At 38.3% G+C, this 24,014-nt stretch overlaps 1 protein-coding gene across 1 annotated transcript in view; it reads left to right on the forward strand.

Moving 5' to 3' along the window:
• LOC308232779 (uncharacterized protein) overlaps positions 1-24,014 on the forward strand; it is a gene marked incomplete at both ends in the record, with an annotated part of 67,108 nt that overhangs the window by 33,865 nt on the left and 9,229 nt on the right. The window contains 1 exon segment of the mRNA XM_080638908.1: positions 5,524-5,566. Coding sequence (XP_080495034.1) covers positions 5,524-5,566 — 43 coding nt within the window.

Genomic DNA, 24,014 nt, shown 5'->3' on the forward strand with positions numbered 1-24,014 from the left:
GATTCTAATCAGCTCTTACCATTCTAGCCTATTACTTTCTCTTAATTTAAAAAGAATTATTATTATTATTTTGTATTAAAAAAGTGATAAGCATACATACCTGCATTTTTTAGATGTTCTCACTGAATACAGGATAGCTAACAGAAGAGAAGTCTTCAAAATTAATTACAACTCTAGAAAACTTCTGAATAGTTGTGAGAAATAATGTAAGTAAAACATGTTGCTGTGGATTTTATAGTCAGGTGATACAGACCTGATGCCAGTAGTAGAAAACATTTCTATTTAGTAGAATTACAGAGCTAATGTTCTAGTCTCTGCAAGAACACTCACTCACTGCCTGTGGAATGGGGTTAAAGGTGTTAAGCCAGCAGCAGCATAAGTCTGCCTAGTTGAATTTGCACTTCTTAATAGCTTAAGGTATCTGTGTTCCTTCTGGTTTGTGACCTTGGTTATGCCTGGGATTATCTGTTGCCTCACTTGCTTTTAAGCAGCAGAACAATGTTTTTCCTCTGTCAGTTTGCAAAAGGTACTCCCTGTATGCTTTTCTCCACCATATATATCAGAGCAGGAAGAGTTAGGATCTGAGTCTCTAGTCCAGACTGAGTATAGACATAGACATATAGAACCTAGACATAGACATATAGAATATATTCTATAGACACATAGAATTTACTTGTGGCAAGTACAGGAAGTTATGACATGCCAGAAAACAAGGTATTGGTAATGAAGATGCAAGAGTAAAATGGTGTGTCTGGTCGTTCATAAAAGGGCATGTATGTTCATGTAAAGAAGGAACTTGAAAAATCAAGACAGTTCAACTGTTGGATTTTTTGAAAGATACATATATATGTTTCTTGAAATGGAGAAAATTATTAATTTTCTGGAATTTTGTGATGTATTTAAGGAAAGAGAGACTCATTATTTATCCAGGTACTTTAGGGCTAAATTGAACAGGTGTCGTGGTTTAAGCCAGTTGGCAAGTCAGCCACGCAGTTTCTACTCCCCTCCCCCCCCCCAAAAAAAAAGGGATGGGGAGGAGAATCAAAAGAATGTAACTCCCACGGGTTGACATAAAAACAGTCCAGTAACTAAGGTATAACACAAATCACTGCTGCTACCACCAATGATAATAATGATAAGAGAAATAACAAGGGAAGAGAATACGATACCACTCGCTGAAAACGAGCCCGACAGAGCAGAGAACATGCCCTTCCGGGTAAACTCCCAGTTACATCACTGGGAGGGTAAGAGAATGTCTCCACAGGTTGACCACCCAGGAAGGAGAAAAAAGATGTGTAATTGCTAAGCACTTGTATTATATACTTCCCAAAGTATAAAGGTGGTGACCACGCTGGGAACATAAGCCAGATCAGTTTCATGATCAATGATTCTATATCACAGTATCACAGTATCACAGTATGTTAGAGATTGGAAGGGACCTCAAAAGATCATCTAGTCCAATCCCCCTGCCAGGGCAGGAACACCTAGATAAGGTCACACAGGAATGTGTCCAGGCGGGTTTTGAATGTCTCCAGAGACGGAGACTCCACAACCTCCCTGGGCAGCCTGTTCCAGTGTTCTGTCACCCTCACTGAGAAGAAGTTTCTTCTCAAGTTTAAGTGGAACCTCTTGTGTTCCAGTTTATACCCATTACCCCTTGTCTTATCATTGTTTGCCTAATTCTATTGTATTACAAGTCATTACCATAAAATACAATGAGATAATAACCTTAGCCCAAGCCCCACACTTGAAAAACACTAACAGCAAATACTGGCTCTAAGTAAGCTACGGCATATTGAAAATGTGAGTTCAAAACCAACAACTTTGAGAGCCAATAAATCAGCATTGTGAAGAGTGACTATTAATCCAAAACACTGAATGCTTATCACAAATACGATTAGACACACTCCGGTCAGATCTGCCGTTATCTCAACCCTTTGTGCCCAAGTTGGGTGCCAAAAAGAACTGTCATGGTTTAAGCCAGTAGGCAAGTCAGCCATGCAGTTTCTACTCCCCCCCCCCGGCCAAAGGGATGGGGAGGAGAATTGAAAGAATGTAACTCCCACGGGTTGAGACAAGAACAGTCCAGTAACTAAGGTGTAACACAAATCACTACTGCTACCACCAATAATAATAATGATAAGAGAAATAACAAGGGAAGAGAATACGATACCACTCGCCGAAAACGGGCCCGACAGAGCAGAGAACATGCCCTTCCACGTAACTCCCAGTTACATCCCTGGGCATGACGTGCTGTGGTGTGGAATACCCCTTTGGTTAGTTTGGGTCAAGTGTCCTGTCCCTGCTTCCTCCCGGCTTCCCCTCCTCCCTGGCAGAGCATGAGACTCACAAAGTCCTTGGTCAGGGTAAATATTCTGACCAGCAACTGAAAACATCGGCTTTATCAGTATTATTCCCAGGCCGAAAGTCAAAACCACAGCGCTGCACCAGCTACTAAGAAGGAGAAAAGCTGACTGCTGCTGCTGAACCCAGGACAACAGGGAATCAATTTTTTTTGTGCTTCCTGGTAAACCTGGCTGTTCTAAGTGTTTCTGTGTTTGCTGGTTTCTAGTTCCCATGTCCTGTGGGAACAAAGAGGAATCTATTTTTATCATTCGATTTTCAACATGAGAAGCTTCTGGTAACTGGCAGAGAAATGACCTTCCAAAAACACTGCAAAACTAAACCTAGCAATTGGTTCTTAAACTGTTTTTGTAATTGATGAGATCGTAGACTAATACCTATATAGAAATATTCCCATACAAGTGTGACAGGTCTGGTTCCATCTTCTGCTATATGTTGCAAGTCTTTCTAATGTATTCAGCATACAATTTAAAGCATTTAATTTGACAAATGCAAGGCGGCCTAATGTTGTAAAACATTTGAATACTATAAAGTGACATTATCAAACAAACATTTTCTGCCCAAGTGTTGAGAAGAAATGAGAAATTAGACCAGCAGATTGTTTCTCCTGAAGTCCGATAAAAGGTGACTATTGTATTTGCTGGCACACGTGAGAGTGTCTTAAGGCAGCTTGATTGTAATAAGGGCTTGAGTGGTAGTAATAGTACTGAGCAGCAGGCCTGTGTTCAACAATATTTATATCATAAACATGCTTTGTCTTTACCAATTTCTATTTCTGTTGTTTATCACCAACCTTTCAGCATGCCTTTGTAGCAGGTTGCAGACTGACTGCTTTACTAGCTAACTTGGCAATTTAAATTTGAATTCTCTGTTCTGTAATTCCTCTCTTAAGTTGGCTGGTTTTTATTTTTTCTCTTCAAATAGGTAATATGGTTTGTCATTTCCCAGCTCTGGGACCTTGGCTGGTCTCCATTAGTTTTGAAGAATAATAGCCAGTGGCTCCAACACTATTTCTACAAGATCCATTAGCTCGCTGAGATGAATTCAATCTGATTTCTGTACATTTTCTTTTGTTGCAATAAATGTATATTAAGAGATCAGTTATTGCATTATTTAAGATAGCTTGGGCAAATTTGTTCTAGAAAATGTTTTAGAAAGACTAGAAATGTGTGTATTCGTGTTTGGATGGCCAGTGAGAGCTGGATTTACAGAGAAAACTGAAATGCTGTAGTGATTCTAGGGCACAGAATTGTAACATCTCACAGCACCAGCAGATGAACTGCCCAGTGCTACATTTGAGAATGTTACACATACATTAATTTCCTTATAAATAATAACTATTAACCATTACTGTTATTTACAATTGTAATAGTGACAAAAAAATCTATTTTTAAAATTCTTAAAATTAAAGTTCTTCTTGTTTCTAAGTCTGACCTTTCCCTAGTACATCTGCTTCATTAGTCCTTCATCTTAGTTTCCAAGTCAAGTTTTAATGAACTTTGTTGTCCTTTCTCCTTGTCATGTGTTGTGTACATTTAATTATGATATCGGAGATCAATGAACCTTACATTTATTTTCTTAGACTGTATCACTGGATGACATGGTTCTGAAATGCTTTTTTAGCAGTTTTGCCCTTCAGCTGTGAATTGTGATTCTGTACCTCTTCATTAATGATCTTGGAGTGCTTACATAACTACTTAAGAGAAAATATTAAATGTAAGATGGTTCCATTAATTTAAGAGCAGGGACATTCTATTTAGACTCCCCTTTCCTTGCTCAAGGAGTACAGCATTTTTCATTTTGATAAATGATTTGCCTTGTTACAACTTTTTAAACTAATGGGTATAGAAAAAAACCTGTTAAATAAAAATGGCATGACAAAAAAGTATGACATTCACTTTATTTTATACAGAAATAAATGCAACACAAAGTGATTTTATTGAACTGTAACAACAAACATTTGAAGTTCTCCGCTGAATTTGCCTTGAAATTTATTCCTTATGTCATATAGATCCCTTTGCCTTCAGATGTATGCTCAGATATAGCCCGAACAGTTAAAGACCAAAGCTGCTAACAATACAGTGCTATAAGTCATTTGGCTCATTTCCTTTTCTAAAGGATGCAGCAGGTGTTATCCTGAGCATCAGTATCAACAATCTGGACATGGGCTGCAGTTGGATGTTGATCAGCAGGGAAGAATACCTCACCTCCCACCCTGGACACACTTCTAGAAAGGTTATTCTAATTGTTGCTACCAAAAGGTCATATCCAGAAATCTGCATTGCTTTATATGTTCCTTTGGTCAGGAAGAAGGCTATAGTTTCCATGGAAGTGAGCCCTCCATATGTGAGTGCCAAAGCTTCTTGGTCTCATGAGGACTCATGCTTCCTGAGTGCAGTAGGAGTATATGCATGAGGTACACTTACGGGATCAGACTCATTTATGGACTTTTTGATGTCAGAGTTGTTACATTTTTAGAAGTAACTTATTTTCAGCTGCTGTTGAAGATCAGTGTATAAACTGCGGTGAGAATAGTTTTTTACTAGAAACTTTAGCTCATTCTGGTTTTTTAATAGAGTACTTTTAACAAATATTTCATTTAACCATGTAATTTAATGGTCTAACTTCAGGTGTAGTACAGTTTGTGATTCATAAACAATAAGCATCAAGCTTGAGGTTTTCAAAGGGTCTGAAGAATAATTACACTTTTTTTTAGTCATGCTTATCACTGGACTCTATTGAGAAAAGACTGAACCACATTATTTAGTGAGTGTCATTATAGAGCACATTTGCATATTGAACTATCTGAAGTATTATAATAGCAATCATTTAAATCTTTCCCAACTGGACAACTTTGTCCTGATTTTTAATCACATCCAGCAGCTCCACAGCTTATAAGCCTATGTACATCTCAACCTTTTAACTTGCAGAAGTTCACAGCACCATCCTAATGTGTTTCAGTTAAGTAATAAAAGGAAATCTATCTTTACAGGTTATTACTGTAAATGACAATTGCATTTTTATATATGTATCAGAGAAATGATGTTGGTCATTATACATTCTTTTCTTCAGCTGCTGCTATAAGAAGCATCAAAAAGCTTTCCAATTATTTCTTCTTCTTGGTGCAAATGTGAAGAACCTAATTACAGTAGTAATTAGGTGCACCCTCTCATGGATGGAAAAGATGGATCTAAGAAATTAGAGAAATTAGGAAAAAATTGCAATCCCCCAGAAGGATATTAATACAATGAACGGCATGAAGGTGTGGTATCATCCATATTATCTATTATAATCTGTATATGTGGTTTATACATCTCCACAAGCTAATTTGCTACTGCCACCCATGCTGCTGAAGAACTGATGTGTACTTTCCGAAACTTGAGTTAGTTTAACAATTTAATTTCCATAAGATAAAATCCTTAGTTTTCAGTAGTTTCCAACACAAAACCTACTAATTCAGCAACCTAGCATCACACTTAACCTGTAATGGTTTTTCTATATGTGTTAATACGAAGAAGTGCATGTTCAGTTTTCATCTCTTTGAAGGTTCCAATTCAGGGGCAGAGCTGTTTTCTGCAACTTTTGCCTCAGAATCATGGGCAGAGGAGCTTCAGATTTGTATGCAAATTGATCTAGATGTGCAGAAAGAATCCACATCAGGTGTGATGGGGAGGGGGTGAATAGGATAGAGGAAGGAAGGATGCCTTTTTGGGTTGTACTTGCATTCAGGGCACAGTGCTGCTACAAAGTCTAAGCTAATACACTTGGTGCATCTCAGGGCATGATTCGACTGAAAAAGGGATGATGACTGCAGTTAGGGATTGTGTGAGCAAGGGAGAGATGAAAATAAAAGAAAAAAGAAACCACACTTCTACAAAACTGTGAAGTGTGTAGCAGGCTGGGTTTTGGTTCCTTAATGTCAGAATGAGAAGTGTCTTTCTTGTAACAAACTTTGAGTCAGAGAACATCACACTGAAGTGTATGGGAAATGGTACCTGATTTGCTCTTCCTATACCCTTTCGCCTTACTTTGCCAGGTAATAGCAGCCAATCTGTATTTTAGAAACTCCAGACCAAAATCTTGTTGGTTACTTCAACACTTCCATAGTAGTTTCCTGCAGTTCATTTAGACTCTAAGCTTATTTCTAGGGTGTTGGCCCAAAGACGGCACTCTGTGGGTTGCACAAAAATGTGGAATTTGAGGACACTGAAAGACAAACATCCATCTTTGCAAATCTAGATTAGTTTTCAAATGTATATATAAATCAGAAGAGTGGCAGAAAAAAGGAGTAAGTGGCAGAGGAGAGTGGGAGACATCCCTTGTCCAGACAATGTTAGTGTTCATGTGCTGCTTTCAGATGAAAAGAGCACTGGATTGAAATGAATACAGTTGTGCTCATCCTTGATGTGTTAACAAGACAGTCTCCTTCTCCCATATCTTTTCACAAGTGTCCTCATGACAACTGCTGCTCTGAAGAAATTATTATTCAAAAAATAACTTACTGTCTCACTCAAACTTCAAGTTGCAGGATCTGTTTTAAAACTAATTTTTCATTTATAGTTTTATAAGTAATAATTCATGACTCTAACAGGTGTAAGCCTGTGATTGAAAATGAAAAGTGAAAGGATTTTTTTTTAACCTGCAGACATAAAGGGTACTTTTAAGGCAAACACACAAAAGCTTTTCCCTGGTTTGAACGTACCATTAGCACTGTCTTTAGCTGTGCTTGAACTGATACTATGATATTATGATATTATGATATTATACTTTCTTTGGGCCAGATCCCTGCATCCTGGAAATAGTAATATAGTAATTGATTTTAATGCAGCAAGGCTAGCATGCGCTTGTAGACAGGTGCCATTTTTGTAAGATTATTGAAGTCTGCCAAGACTTGAAGTATTTAAATCTCTCCTCGTGCTAGTTAATGTTCTAGGTTATGACTTTTCAATTAAAATGCTTATTCGGATCTTTGATAGCATATTGGTCTGTCAGATTTTGATTGTAATATAGACAAAAATAGCGGAGAGGACAAAAAAATATCCCCAAATGAGATTATGATGTATATGGTAATATTTACCTCTGGAGGGCTTTCGAGCTTTTTTGCTCAGTGACCAGAGTATTGCATTTTCTTGAGTTATGGCAGTTATTAAACTGTCTGACAAGAGAGATGCAGTAGTTGCCTTGAAAAGAGATTAGTCTATTGAAGGAGGACTTTCTGTAGCTCAGAGACTCTCTTCCAATAAACATTTTAGCTCTGGATAGCCCTTCAAATTTATTGTGTGTTCCATCATTTATACTCAAACACTACAGGATTCATATACCCCTTTTTTGCTTATTATGTATGTTTCTGTGTCTTCTCAGATGCACTGAGCTTTCAGCAGGTAACTGAAGCTTTGAAGACCCACTTACCAACTCATCTGTAAGCCGGGCTTTTAATATTTGGTAAAGATTTAAGGCAAGATAAATAATCCCTTAACTTTGACTGTATTTAATTCAAAGTGGAAGTTCCCATAGGCATATATTTATATCATATATGTAAATCACAGATTCTGATGCAGTATACTTTTAATTTCTAATCTAAGTATAAATATTCTACATGTTCTTAAATAAGCCAGAATTAAGCTTTAAACTTTTTGAAATACAATACTTTTTTTGTATTATTGATTGATATACAAAGTGTGTTTTCATAGCACTTCTGCACTTATATCAACTATTATTGCTCATACATTGCCAGTAAGTATTGTGCTAGCATCTCTTTTAAGGATAAGTAATATTCACTGTGGTTTTTTTTTAACTGGAAAATGGAAGATAATATTCATTTCCCCTTGGAAAATGACTATATGAAATCATCTCTTCCTACTCAATTTATTTTCCAGCCCATGTATTCAGATTGATTTACTGATTAAGGAGTCAGGACATCAAGGTTTAATTCACATTGAATTTTGTCACTGTGGTAACTTTTACAACCATTTCAACTTTCCATATATACCAGTTTTGATATTTGAAAATAGGACAGTATTTCAAATTAACTTTTCCGAATTGCCTTTATTTAAATAACGGCATGGGTGGTTAACCAATACTTTTATTTTGCTGTTTGAGCATTTTGAAATAAAACCTAAGCTATATAACACTGATGTAGAGTCAGCTTTTCTTTATTAGACTTGTAGCACAATACTGCCTTTTGATAGTTGAAGGAAGGACTCAATTTTTTACTTTCTCATTTACAAAAGTCTTGTTCCTCTATGGAACTAGGACATGTAGGTTGTTTTTTGTTGTTTTTTTTTTTTTCCCTGTAAAGTATGTAATTTTTCAATGTTTTACTGCAACAAAAAGCAATACCACAAAAATTCAATGTTATTGTGCTTGCTTGAAATTATCAATACTGACAGTACAGCAATGGGCTTAGTGTGATTAGTTCAATTGGAGAACTAAGGTTGCAAAACGTTTTTAAAAAGAAGGCTTTCCTTGAGTAACTGATTTAAATCCCCATTGTTTACTACCAGAGCCTCTATAAATCAATGGAAATGTTCAGCGGCGATGCAGATCAGTCTGTTAAGTGGGACTGCTATGGACATACATTATAAGGTTGGTGTATGCGCACAGCAGTCTTTTTACTCATTGCTGGTTATCTCACAGTTGTAAGGAATCTCTGCCTGGGATGGTTTCCTGGTGATATTCAGAACAGACACAGTTCCATCAACCTATCTTTTTGCTGCTGGACTAAAGTGTGATAAGAAGACCCTAAAAGTACCATATCCTACTGATTACAAGAATTGTAATATTTTTCAGTCTTATTGTATATGTAAGAAGAAGCTTTGTAAACATGGACTCAACAATTCCATGAGGAAAGAAAAAAGCAGAGAGGAAGCAATGTAAAATGGAATGCTGAAGCACTCCTACTTCAAGGGGTACAGTGATTATTCTATCACCTGAGCAAGAGAGAGTATGGCAGGTGTTTAAATGTCTCTATGTAGAGTATATTAGCTCTTTCTTTTAGATTTGCTGTGATTTTCACAGTTTAATTTACATGATATAGCTTTGAAAATAAAAAGAAGATATTGAATAGCTATCATGGCACGTGGTGTCAGTCTGGGATAAAGGAATACAAAGTTCTAATAATATCTTTCATGCATTAATCTCTGCAAGAGGTCATGAAGACCAGAATTAGAGCAATATGTAGTCTTTGCCATCTTTTACTGTTGTGACTCAAAGACACTTTTGATCACTTAAAAAGAAAATTCAGCACTTAAAAGCACACAAACCAGTAGAATTTCCACAACAATTCAATTCTCCATTTACATCCTGACAGGATCAATTTTCAATGCGTTTCACATAAGAAGAAATATATTGTTCTCATGATTGTTTGTGTGTATAGTTCTCCACACCCCATGCTGTAAATATACCCCATGGTGTCAGATCCATGCTGTGACCAACAATATGTGCCCAGTGGGCTAGGCTAGCAATATCTAGTGTATGTTCATATTTTTTCCTTTGCATTTTTGCAAAGCTGCTTTTTCCTCTGTCTTAGTCTGGCAGTACAGCTTGCTATAATTTGGGGGATTGTAAAGCTGTATCTAAAAAGCATATTGGAATGCAGTTTTGGATGCACAAATGAAAGCTCAAACTCTCTACTGCAAGGCCTTTATTTTCTAAGTGTTTGAAGGGTATGCAGCAGGACATAAAAGTACATGAACATGTTTGTAGCAGTTGTAGATAACGCAGTGGTATCTGAGTGCCTCATTTAACATGGGAATTGCGGCTCTTTGACTATATGGCATTTCACGTTAGAGCACACCTTAGCTTCTTGAGCTATGTTGGATATCAAAGGAATCTGAAAAAAAATTCAGCCTAAAAGTTCTTTTAAAATATTAGAAATGACAGCTTGACTGCTCAGAAAGGAAGAATTTTATTTCACAAAAAGTGAAAACAATGTTTGAAATTTCTTGAAAAGAAGGAAAAGGGAGACATCACATCAGTTCTAGCCCAATTTTCACATGAGTCTGTGAATGTGACACTTAGGTTGGTAATAATTGAGCAATGAAATATACACAATAATTTGAGAAAACTCAACCCTTGACTAATTTTGTGTTTAAGAGGTTCGTGGATTGGCTGCAGTTTTCAAAATTTTCATCCATCACATTGCAAAGTCAGAGTTTAAAATCTGACCTGTGTGCATGTTTGTGACTAGTCAATTAAATCTCACAGTTCTATTTCTGTTTCCTAATTCAATTAACTGAGCTAACTGAAACACAAGTAATGGAGAATGAAGACTTCATATTGACTTTCAAATAGGCTCTGTATTACTCAAGCCTGTTAATCTGAAACCTTGCTCAAAAGATGCAGGAACATGCCCAAGTAGAATTATGGAAAGATGACACAAAATTCTTCAATTATTCTGGGAGTGTGTTCACAATGGCAAGCCTGAGCCATTTTGAAATGTTCTAGGATTATGTAGATTCCTAGAAATGCAGATTTAGGAAAATTTCTAAGATGCTCTACATCTACTAGGCTAAACTGGTATTCTTAAATGTAAAGCATAATTCATTGCAACTTGTGAAACTAATATTAGTGTAGTATTTCTTTTCCAGTTTTTCCAAAAACCAAAACAAAACCCCCCCAGCTCCCCCCCAAAACCAACATCATGTATCTGCTAAGGACAAACTTTCCAAAAAAGCTTTAATAAGAAGAAGTAGAGAATTGTGTATATGTGTGTATATATATATGTACATACATACAAGCATTTATGTATAGTGATATATGAACATTATACATATATAATTATTATTTATTCTATCACATCAAAAGGTTTTTAAAAAGTGCAGCTACTGAATTTTTAAATATTTTTATATTTGACTGAAGTAGTCAGCATCCTTTTCTCAGCATCTCTGAGTGAAAGATATTTGGTGACACGTTTGTATCTAAAAATCTTCTTCAGTGTGTCTGAAATACAAATTTAAAACCCTTCAAAATAAAAGAGAATTTTTTAAACCAAGCTGTCACTTTTTTAAAGTTCTACTGAACTGAAGTGTCATTATTTCATTGTGAACCAAGACAAATTTCGAGAAATATCGAAGATAAAAGCCAAAAAGATTTGTAGGTTCTTAATTGTTGTTTATTACTGGATTGTCATTTGCTGCTTATCATGAAGCACGATATAATCCTTTCTAAGGAGTGATAATCAAATGGTATCAAAAAGGGATTTTTTTTTTGTTTGCAATTACATTATTTAAATGGAGTTATGTATCAACCAAGCGGCACAAGAAGATGAATTCTGATTGAACTCCAGTGTCAAGCTAGCCTTTGTTAGAGAGTTCGTAAAATCAGAGTATCTTAAAGGTCTGCATGCAGTTTTTTATGAAGAACTGGTAGAGTAGGAATACCATGTTATACTTTAGTCCGTATATTAAAACACTGCATAGAGAAGGAAAATTTAAGTTTCAACTTTTTGGTTACTCGCATAGATATACAATCAATATATCAGCTGATATGTTATCATTTTTCTTAGTTCAGTGTAGGTAGCAGAAGAAAATTTTGAGCTAATCCTAAAAGGCTTGTAGGTTTGACCCTAGCAATTGCAAAAAGGCTTGACTTTAGAGGACCATAATTGCCTCAAAGAAATTATTGCATCTATAGCAAAAATAAAAAGACATACAATTTTAATAACGTAAAAGCTTTGGAATTCCACAGCAAGAAGAGCTGTATTTCAAAATACTGTTGTGAATGATAGAAGTCTAACCCTGAAATCAGATCCATTAGAAACCAAAATTGCAATATTACAGTTAAAGAAAATGATAGTCAGAATGATGAAGTTGTAAGCAAGACAGGGTTTCAAAATAACTCTTGTTTTTTTAACATCACAATTACCACCCACCTACCTTCCCAGACAGATATCTGGAGATAGCTTAGTACCTTCTTGATAATTTTAAGAAAAGCAAGCTGGGGGATAAAGGTCGGGGGGAGGTTGGGGCACAAGGTAATTGTACTAAAGAGACTTTTTCTTTTAAAAAGCATTTTTTCAATTAACCAAACACAAATACAGCTGCATTTGTATAGTTAAGAAATTCAGTAGTGTTAAATCTGTGATTCATGCTTGTAGTCCTTAGAATGTGATATCCATTGGCAAGATTGACTTCTAAGACCCCCAAATTTTCTTTATTTGCTGTTTATTACCACACACCTATTTATATTATTCTTTTTGCCTGATCTAGTGTGCTAGCTTTCACAAATACATTTACATTATTTTTTATGTTTTAATTTGGTTTTAATATTCAAAATAATTAGTGAATGAATTGTATCCTTTGAAATCAATGTGAACTACATGCTTTGTAATCCTGCTAACATGTCTTCTGCAGTAGCTTTGGCATTACAGGCAAAACATTGCTACATTTATTTCACTTGATGCCAGTAGAAATTTTTAATGTAACAGAAATAATATTGCTGAATATCTTCTAAGGCCCAGGCATTCCACTTTCTATTATTTATAACTGCTCTCAGGTTTTCAATCACAAGAAAAAATGCTGGAACTTCTGCTTAGCAAATTCCTTCTTCTATCAGCAGGAAAGACATTTCAGAAGGTATAATTCGAATTAAGAAATTTGAACCAATGATTTTAGTGATCTGAGTGTTTGAGTTCCTGATGACATCTCAATATTGGCTGGTGAGTATAACAAATTATCCACGGAGACATAAGAAACTGCATACCTGCAGTTATTTTCGTTGCTACATCCCATAAAACCAGGCTCTGGGATTAATAGACTTATAGATCAATAAAATATCGGCCTCGTTATAAGAAAGTGTTAAGCATCAATGAGAAGACAGTTTCTAGTCAAAGTACTAGGAAAATACTAATCCATTTATTCCAGGGCATTCCCTCTCCCCTGCTCACCCAGTAATTGTTTCTGGCCTTATTCCTGAATCTGATTTCTTCTCTTGAATAGTCTTCAGCAGGTGCCATATTTAGTACAAATGCTTCCAGTCCTGAGTAACCTACCGGAGTTAATAATGTAGTGGCAAAGTTTTAATATTCGCTAATCTGTTTTCAGTTGCTTAACCTGACAATAATGTCTGCTTGCCCTATTGGCAGCTCCAAAGACTACAGTGAGCAGGTGGGGCATTTTCTTTCCAGGAAATGTCAGTTTGATGTCTGGAAGCAGATGCAGCTCTCCCTGACTCAGTGCGGGTCTATCTTCTAACTTAATAGGAGCTCTAAATAGCTGACAGGTGATAATACATCTAGTCAGCTCAAAGCATATTCTGACTACACTGCCAGCTACTAAATAGGAAACTTTCACTTCTGCAATGGTGATTTTAAAGTGATCACCTTTCGAGCAAGAAATCATGCTTAAAAAACTTTCTGAGTAGCAAATCAAGTCAGCCACCTTCATAGATATACGTAATTGATATAGCTATGTGTATGGAGACAATATTTTGTAAAATGAATGATACATTGGTTATCTGATGTTAAAAATATCTTTCAGGGAAGAAATTGTTTACATTTACATTGTAGGCATCTTTAAATTAAGAAGGATACAGAAATCTATATCTAATCTGACCTCTCATGCCAGCTCCAGAACAAGGATAGACTAAACCAGTATGTAATTCTTTTCTTCCAGAAACCCATTTTCACTTACTGAGCTTTTTGGGTGGATCAAGTATGGCTCTGTTAGTCCAGTTCTCATGGGATGAAAGCTTTTTCTTCAGGCTCTAGCACTCTTTTGGTGACTTCTGCAGTCATACTAGTTATTCCAAACTTACATTACTTAGTTCTTCTAAGAAGAAGGGGAAGAGAGGAAGACCAGGGAATGGGAGCTCTGGTACGAGCTTTTTCCTCTTGCTCTCAGTCCTTCTGTTTCCAGTCCTTCAGTCTTCCCTGGTCTGAGAGAGAGCCATCTGTTCCTCTCACCTTCCAATTCTTCCCAGCAGTTTGTCCATCATTTACAAATCAATATTTTCTTCTAGGTACAATAATTTGTTCTCTGAGAGCTGCACTGCTGAGAATGCTCAGCTAGCTCTCAACTGCTCCAGCTAGTTCTTGGTGTATGTTACTGCAAAATGTACACAGTTTGATACCATGCTAAAATGACATCTAACCCCAGGTTATGGTAAATGGCTGGTTAAAATGACAGCCCATTTAGGAAGTAGAAAAATCAATTTTAGTTTTACCAATACAGCACATGGAAGCAAAGGAGATTTCAATCTGAGGCAGCTGCTCTAGTGCCATTAATAAGTAGAAGTAACGGTCTAGTGATCAGATTTATGAAACAGAAAATTCTTCATATTCCAACCGCATGCAAGGCAGATGGGCTTTTTGGGTTAGCTAAAGAAAATCCTGTGGGAACATAGGGTTTGGAAGGCGTGACAGCTGAGCTGTATCGTGTATGTGCTGACGTTCTTCAAGGATGGTAATCAGGCATCCACAATCAGGTTAGATGATGCCCTGTCTCTGAGGCCTAACCAGTTCTAATATGAAAAAGAGGAAGATGGAATATTTGTGTCTATGGAGATGGTGCACAGGCCTGGTGTATATGGTGCACCGAAGCCTCAGTTTCCTGGGGCTGCCTTCAAGACCATCCTCAAAAGGAGCTGAGTAATGGCCAAGATGATCTCTGAGAAATAATAATTGCACAGTTTAGGAGTCCACAGATCCTACATTTCCTTTTGAAATGCAATGGCTTTCATTCTTTCCTTCACTTAGAAAAAAAGATGGGACCTATACTTCCTTTGCCTCCCTTGGTGTAACCTGACAACCTGAATTATGAGGATCTGGCCCTGTATGTACAAACATTTGCAGTTGTACAAAATGTAAACTTGATTTTCATGAACTTGTTCTGGTATGTAATTATCAAACCAATACAGAATATTCTCCTGAATATGATAGAACTGCTTAATATATTATAAGATATTAAATCAAAAGTAAAAAAATGCCTACTCGGTTCATGATATGTTGTTATATACCCATTCTGAGTGAGAAAGACCTTGGAGATCCAGTAAATGTTAAGAACCACAAGCCACAATAAGCAAATATTTAAACCTCAGTCCTGCAAATACTCAATTAGATTCTTTTTGTCATCAGGAAATCCAAATTAGTTTGACTGTATGGCATGTAAATCATTTGCTAAACCCCAATTTTTAGAAAAACAGTGATTTAGAGCTGTATCAAGTGATATTTTGAATAACCCACCAAATGGATGATTTTTGTCAGTTGTGTACTGCAGGAATTATTATGTATTATGTGTGTAGATAATAGACAGACAGACTAACCAACAGACTGACCAATTTTATTTGCCACGCTTGAGATTCAAGGAAAAAAATTACTGTCAAGTTAAAAACTCTTGGAAAACAATATTTAAAATAGAAAGGAAGACACAACTCTAACAATAGCATTGTGAATGGCGACATTGTCAGGCTGACTGGAGATCTGCTTGAGTCAAATTGAATAACAATGCTCTCTTTCTTCATTAAGACCATTAAAATCTGTAAGACTATGGGACCTGGATAGACATAAAGGTCTTAAAACCCAATGAGGAGAGACTAATGCTCGTTGCTGCATACTTACTTGAAAAGCTCAATTAAGTGAAACTTTGTGCTAATTCGTGCCCTCTGAAAAATCTAAGCAGAAAAGCCTCATTTTGCTATTGCATTGGTTCAGGAAAAAATCTACATTTTTTTTGTCAGTATCATCACATAAGTATTATGAACTCTTTTTGGAGGGCAAAATGATTTTTACTATTGTAGCTGGAGTTAAATGTTCTTCGTGCATAAGACCAAAATACAAGATTCACCAAGATTCTTTGTGCCTCTATGCTGTTTCAATGCACTGTCTGGGAATACTGCATTTTTTAATTGTTTTTTGGAAGTACTAATATTAGCATGAAATTAGATAAGAATTATTTAAGAACCTAATTGCATGCTCTCTAACTTGGCATTTGAAATTTGCATCTTTGGAATTCGTCTTTTCAGAGTGCTTTATTTAGTTTCTATTAATACCCTGTAATTTAATAATTGCAGTGGGAGGCTAAGGAGAATATGGAACAAGGAAAGATTTGCATATTTCTTTGATACAGTAGTTTATGATAGGCTCTGACCATTTTTTTTTTTAGACCAATCTTAAAAAGCAGTTTTGCTAAGGCTGGCAAGAACACCACAGAGCACGGAGAGGGCAGATAGGGAGACTATTCATCTTTTATTCCATTCATTTGTCATATGACTAAGGGAAGGCTGAATCAATCAATCAAAGCTCTGCAAAACAGCATTAAGCAATGTAATTCTTGATTGAATCTTGCTTTCAATGTAGATATCAGCCTGAAGAAAAGATCTTTTAAACTACATCTTACCACAAAAGCAGAAGAAAAGAAAATAGTGCTTTTTCTGTTGCCCTGAGACTACGCTGAAAAGCACATCTGAAAAAAATTGCGTCTGTGACTTCATGTTTGAGTTTTTGCCTGTTAAAACATATTACTACAGGCCTCGGTTTTTTTGCACTTGTAACCTGAGTAAGAAATGACATGCAAAAAAAAAAAAACTCTTCTGGAAAGATTGGCTAATGGCTGTGTAAACAGCAAATGCTTGCCACATATGGGCATTAGGAGTTTTTATTGCTAAGATTTAGGGACTACTGTGAACAGGGTAGAGCTCTGAAATGTGGTAGCAAGGCAGATCTTTTGGGTGAGGCTTGGATGGAGTTTGGCATCATCCTTACCAGAGACTTTGGGACTTTTTACTCAGGGCCTATGTAAAAAAAGTACTACCATAGCCAAAAGACCAGTCTGCATTATGGTGTTTGAGTCTTCTGCAAGGACCTGGGATGATGTGGACATAGGGAACACACAATCAAAAAAACAGGGCTTAACCAGGATCACCTCAAGCATTTGCATGTAAGCAAGGAATCCTGCAAGGCACCATTGTGGGGAACCCTCTCCCCAACCCTTTGTGGGGTATCCACATCTGAGTAATTGTCTAATTTGCATTTCCAGTGAATGTCCCCTTTTCTCAAATAACATTGCCTTCTCTTTTTATCTATTAATAGTGAAGGATCCTAAATTTCTCTATGGATTTTGTATAGAAATTATTTTAGCTATCCTATTTATAGGGCTAAATACAGACCATAAATGGAATGGTATTTGAGGTCAGCTCAAATAAACAGAGTGCATCAAGAGGAGAGAGTTACTGTAATTTAACAAACAAACCCACTCTAATATATATTTTAGTTAGCTGCATTATATCCATGCATGGCTTATAACCATCATAGTAAATCTGAAAACAACTTTCTATCAACTAGCAATAACACCTCTAAAAAAACCCATGAGGCTTTGTACTGTGCTGCTATTTCTTTGCTTGCTCTGGAAAGATCAAAATAGAAAAAATGCAAAGAGATTTAATTGAGTAGTATGCATTACCTCTTAAATTCTTGATTTTAATTTCAGCATTTCTGTTTTTCACCTGACTCCCTAGCCACTTTCTGTGAAAGAAAATGTTGACTTTTCAGGAAATTACAAGCTTTATTGAATGGTTGGAATTTGATTAAAGGATTACTTGCATGAGAAAGATTTTATAGCAGGAGCTTCCCAGATGTGTGGGTATGTTTGCATGTTTCAGGAGCATTGTATGAGGACGTGAGCTAATATTCTGTTATGAACTCCTAATTTTCTCAGTTTCTCAGAGTTCAAGGAATTCTCACTTCAAATGCAGCAGTAGAAATAATATTGTTCTTCAGCAAACAGTCTTGGACAGATTGCTGAAATCTGTTAAATATTAATTCCATTAAGGCTGAATATTCAACAAAAACTAATTACAATGTTATGTAAAAATAATTTAATGAATTTATTTTAAAATGGATGCAATGAAATGCATAGAAACTTGCAAGCAGTATTTTAAATAATACAGTGAAGTTTATAATAATTTAATTGTATATTTGAGTGCAATATAGGCACAAACTTGAGAAGAAAAAATCATACCCAACTTACATATATACATATATATATATAGGTGTGGGTGTGTGGATTTCACATACTCACACACACACATATATATATATAAACATAACCAATGAACCAGTAAAGAAGCAGAATTTAAACTGGTCTTGGACAGCCAGCCTACAGATGTCCATCCAGATTACTGGTATTTTGAATCCTTGCATTATCCATCTGCATGAACCTGTTCGCACTTCCATTTCCTGGTATGTGGGTTTTATCAGCACGGAATTATGACTGGATATGTCTTGATCCAGACTGATGCCTGATCTGGACATTTGGGAAGCTGGTTACTGGAGCATGGTGTAGAATAATAAATTATCAAGGAAGTACAGATGCAGTGACTGTGCTCTCACCATGACTGAAGAAGGTAAAGCATTTACAATATTAGGAAAGAATTATGGTTCCTGTTCTCCATTTGCTGCACAGTTTTTTAAGTGAAATAAACCTTTTCAATTTATTTTTTTCTTGCTCAGTATTTCTCGCTGTCTTTTCTCATGTGGCCCATCAGACGTGGATATTTTGCAGAAAGAATAAAGACAGATATATGAGTAGGAAGGGAGAGAGAACTCGGTATAACTACTTTTTCCTTTCATATATGTCTTTTCTTGCAGTATATTTCCCCTCAAGAACATTCACAGGGTGAAAACAACATAAGGGCTACTGAAAATATGTAGCAATGTACAGCGTGCTTCTTATCCTCATTAATTCAAGACAGCATTTGAATGTAAAATATCCCTCAATATCACTGGGAAAAAAAAAAAAAAAAGAAATACAAGATGAGCAATGCAGTATTTATTTCAATGATCTTAGTGTGAAGTTCAGTGCACAGCAAGGGACTATGGCATAAATATTCAGAGGTATTCAGGTTTTTTACCCTGCATGTTACAGGGTTCAAGAGAAAGCTCTGTGGGACAGCTAATCTGCATTTCCAAACCAGACAGGTGTGTAGAAACTATTTCTAGCCCTTGGTTGGAGAGTGTAGCCACTGTGGGCAACTACTTGCTTTTCCTATCCAGCGTGGGACTAGGCATTAAACTGAGTATTAAAGGAGGTCTTTGGGAACCTGAATGCTCCTCTGTGAGAGCAGCAAGTGAATGGAGACCACACACACCACACAGGCACTTCTGCCCACGTGATCTAGGCCATCAGCAAGTGTGTTTATGCTTTGACAAGAAGCAGGCATGTTCTCCACTGGAAGACAGTGCCAAAACCATTAGTGGGATCATGCCTATCCCTTACTTCTTGTTGCAGACTGTAGCTAGTGAGCTTGTGTGCTGTGATGCTGAAAGTCTCCAAGCCCCCACTGGTTTGACAGGCTGCTGCTTACAAGCCTTGATCCTGTGGGTTTGGATGTCAGGGAAAAGTTCCATTAAGCTTGGTGGCTTATGAAACAAATCTCTTCTACCTCCTGCTGTATCAAGTGGTTTTCCAAATGAAGATTTGGGTACCTGACTGTCCAGTCTCAGACATTTTCTTCAAAGATTGGCTCAGGACTTTCTTCCTGTGCTTCCAGTTCTTTTTTCTAGGAAGACCAGTTGCTATGGGCAAAATCAATCACTATTTTCAGGTTCCTGGCACCCATATGTAGAGACAAATCACTTTCTGTCATGTTTCTATTATTTCAATTATATGAAGAAAAGGAGAACATAATCCAAAATACAGAAGCCCTAAATATCCCCATGTAAATGCCCTTGCAATTGAACCCCTAACCCACGCAGAGAGAAAAGATCCAGGCTTAGATTCACAGTATGTAGCCTGGCTCTGATTCTGTGTACAAGAAAGCTTACTGTAAGACCAAAATCAAATTATCTCTGTGTTCAGAAGATAGTTACCATTAAATTCATCTCTGCACCATTTCATTTTCAGATTTTTGCATAGTTTTTCTTAGCTAATGAAGGATGTTGACCCAGCAGATCATGTTCCACAGAGAGGAGCTCAACTTTACTGGCTTTAAAATGGTTATCTTCAAAACACTTCTGGGCAGAATGACATGAACGGAATAACAAATTAGACTTCTAGCTGTAAATCCATATTAGAAAACTTTATGTTAGTGTTAGGGTATCAGGGTTGCATTGTCAAGAACAGAAAAGATGCTAAGAGCAAGAGAAAGGCTTTATTTTGTGAATATTTAAATCCTAATGAACGAAAAGTGGCAGAAGGAAGTGATTCCTTTTCATCTTTTCAGATTCATGTTAATGTCAGTATATCCAAGTACATTTACACTGTTTTTTTCTAAAAGTACCAATTTCTTTGTACTATAGCATTATTTCAGTAGTCTTGTTTCAGTCTGTGATTTTTATGTCAGGGAATCCAAATCAGGAACCTTGTGAAGTCTGAGATGTTTCTAGTAACGTACACAAGGCTTTCTTTTTTAATTCCTTCATGATTGTTCCAAGGACTTTTATTTGATTTTATTCTGCAGAAGATTAGACCTCAATATTACAGAGGTTTTCATTGGGACTGGTATATAAGGCTGTTAGGGCAAAATACTATCTGGATAATATTGCTTGCTTTGAGTGAAATGTATTCCTAGGATAAAGTGCCAGGGCAAGTAATTTAACCTTTCTATCACATAAGTACCCAAAATCATGGAATCACGGAACAGTTAGGGTTGGAAAGGACCTTAAGATCATCAAGCTCCAACCCCCCTGCCATGGGCAGGGACACCTCACACTAAACCATGCCACCCAAGGCTCTGTCCAACCTGACCTTGAACACTGCCAAGGATGGAGCATTCACAACTTCCATGGGCAACCCATTCCAGTGCCTCACCACCCTCACAGTAAAGAATTTCTTCCTTATATCCAATCTAAACTTCCCCTGTTTAAGTTTGAACCCATTACCCCTTGTCCTGTCACTACAGTCCCTGATGAATAGTCCATCCCCAGCATCCTTGTAGGCCCCCTTCAGATACTGGAAGGCTGCTATGAGGTCTCCACGCAGCCTTCTCTTCTCCAGGCTGAACAGCCCCAACTTTCTCAGCCTGTCTTCATACGGGAGGTGCTCCAGTCCCCTGATCATCCTCGTGGTCCTCCTCTGGACTTGTTCCAACAGTTCCATGTCCTTTTTATGTTGAAGACACCAGAACTGCACACAATACTCCAAGTGAGGTCTCAGGAGAGCAGAGGAGAGGGGCAGGATCACCTCCTTTGACCTGCTGGTCACACTCCTTTTGATGCAGCCCAGGATACAGTTGGCTTTCTGGGCTGCAAGTGCACACTGCTGGCTCATGTTCATTTTCTCATCGATCAACACCCCCAAGTCCTTCTCCGCAGGGCTGCTCTGAATCTCTTCTCTGCCCAACCTGTAGCTGTGCCTGGGATTGCTCCGACCCAGTGTAGGAACTTGCACTTGGCATAGTTAAACTTCATAAGGTTGGCATCAGCCCACCTCACAAGCGTGTCAAGGTCCCTCTGGATGGCATCCCTTCCCTCCAGCGTATCAACCGAACCACAGAGCTCGGTGTCATCAGCAAACTTGCTGAGGGCGCACTCAATCCCACTGTCCGTGTCACTGACAAAGATATTGAACAAGACCACTCCCAACACCAATCCCCGAGGGACACCACTCATTACTGGTCTCCAGCTGGACATTGAGCCATTGATCACAGTATCACAGTGTCACAGTATGTTAGAGATTGGAAGGGACCTCAAAAGATCATCTAGTCCAATCCCCCTGCCAGAGCAGGAACACCTAGATAAGGTTACATAGGAATGTGTCCAGGCGGGTTTTGAATGTCTCCAGAGAAGGAGACTCCACAACCCCCCTGGGCAGCCTGTTCCAATGTTCTGTCACCCTCACTGAGAAGAAGTTTCTTCTCAAGTTTAAGTGGAACCTCTTGTGTTCCAGTTTATACCCATTACCCCTTGTCCTATCATTGTTTGCCACTGAGAAGAGCCTGGCTCCATCCTCGTGACACTCCCCCTTTATATATTTATATACACTAATAAGGTCACCCCTCAGTCTCCTCTTCTCCAAACTATAGAGACCCAGCTCCCTCAGCCTTTCCTCATAAGGGAGATGCTCCACTCCCTTAATCATCTTAGTTGCCCTGCGCTGGACTCTCTCCAGCAGGTCCCTGTCCTTCTTGAACTGAGGGGCCCAGAACTGGACACAATATTCCAGATGCGGTCTCACCAGGGCAGAGTAGAGGGGAAGGAGGGCCTCTCTCGACCTACTGACCACCCCCCTTCTAATACACCCCAGGATGCCATTGGCCTTCTTGGCCACAAGGGTACAGTGTTGGCTCATGGTCATCCTGCCATCCACTAGGACCCCCCGGGTCCCTCTCCCCTACACTACTCTCTAACAGGTCGTTCCCCAACCTATACTGGAACCTGGGGTTGTTCCTGCCCAGATGCAGGACTCTACACTTTCCCTTGTTATATTTCATTAAGTTTCTCCCTGCCCAACTCTCCAGCTTGTCCAGGTCCCACTGGATGGCAGCACAGCCTTCTGGCGTGTCAGCCACTCCTCCCAGCTTAGTGTCATCAGCAAACTTGCTGACAGTACACTCAATTCCCTCATCTAAATCATTGATGAATATATTAAATAATACTGGTCCCAATACTGACCCTTGAGGCACTCCACTAGATACAGGCCTCCAACTAGACTCTGCCCCATAGACTACAACTCTCTGGCTTCTGTCCTTCAGCCAGTTCACGGTCCACCTCACTACCTGATTATCCAGGCCACACTTCCTCAGTTTAGCTATGAGGATGCTGTGGGAGACTGTGTCAAATGCTTTGCTGAAGTCAAGGTAGACCACATCCACCGCTCTGCCATCATCCATCCACTGCATTATTTCCTCATAAAAGGCTAGGAGGTTGGTCAAGCATGACTTCCCCTTTGTAAAGCCATGTTGACTGCCCCTCATAACCCTCTTATCCTTGACATGCCTTAAGATGGCATCAAGGATAAGGTGTTCCATCACTTTCCCAGGGATGGAGGTGAGGCTGACTGGTCTATAGCTACCAGGGTCCTCCTTCTTGCCCTTTTTGAAGACTGGAGTGACATTTGCTTTCCTCCAGTCCTCAGGCACCTCTCCCGTTTCCCAAGACTTGGTAAAGATGATGGAGAGTGGTCCAGCAATGACTTCCGCCAGTTCCCTCAGCACCTGCGGGTGCATCCCATCTGGACCCATGGATTTATGGATGTCCAGATTGCTCAACTGGTCCCTAACCCATTCCTCGTCGACTAAGGCAAACTTATCCAAAAAATACCTAAAAAACCTAAAAAAAACTAATCACAACTGTTTGCGTGCAGCCATCCAGTCAGTTCTTTATCCACCGAGTGCTCCACCTATCAAATAACAAGGGAAGAGAATACGATACCGCCCGCCGGAAAAGACAGCCCGCCCGACCAGGGGACGTGCCCTTCCGGGTAGCTCCCAGTTCCATCCCCTGGCATGACGTGCTGTGGTATGGAACACCTCCTTGGCCAGTCTGGGTCAGGTGTCCTGTCCCCGCTTCCTCCCGGCCCCTCCTCCTCCCTGGCAGAGCATGAGACTCACAAAATCCTTGGTCAGTCTAAACATCGGTGTTATCAGTTTTTTTTTGTTCCCAAGCCAAAAGTCAAAAACACAGTACTGCAACAGCTACTAAGAAGGAAAAAAAAAAACAAAAAACTGACTGCCACTGCTGAACCCAGGACACTCTCCAATTTAGAAATAAGGATGTC

The sequence above is a fragment of the Psittacula echo genome (assembly GCF_963264785.1).
Source record: "Psittacula echo genome assembly, chromosome: 1".
Taxonomy (NCBI): domain Eukaryota; kingdom Metazoa; phylum Chordata; class Aves; order Psittaciformes; family Psittacidae; genus Psittacula; species Psittacula echo.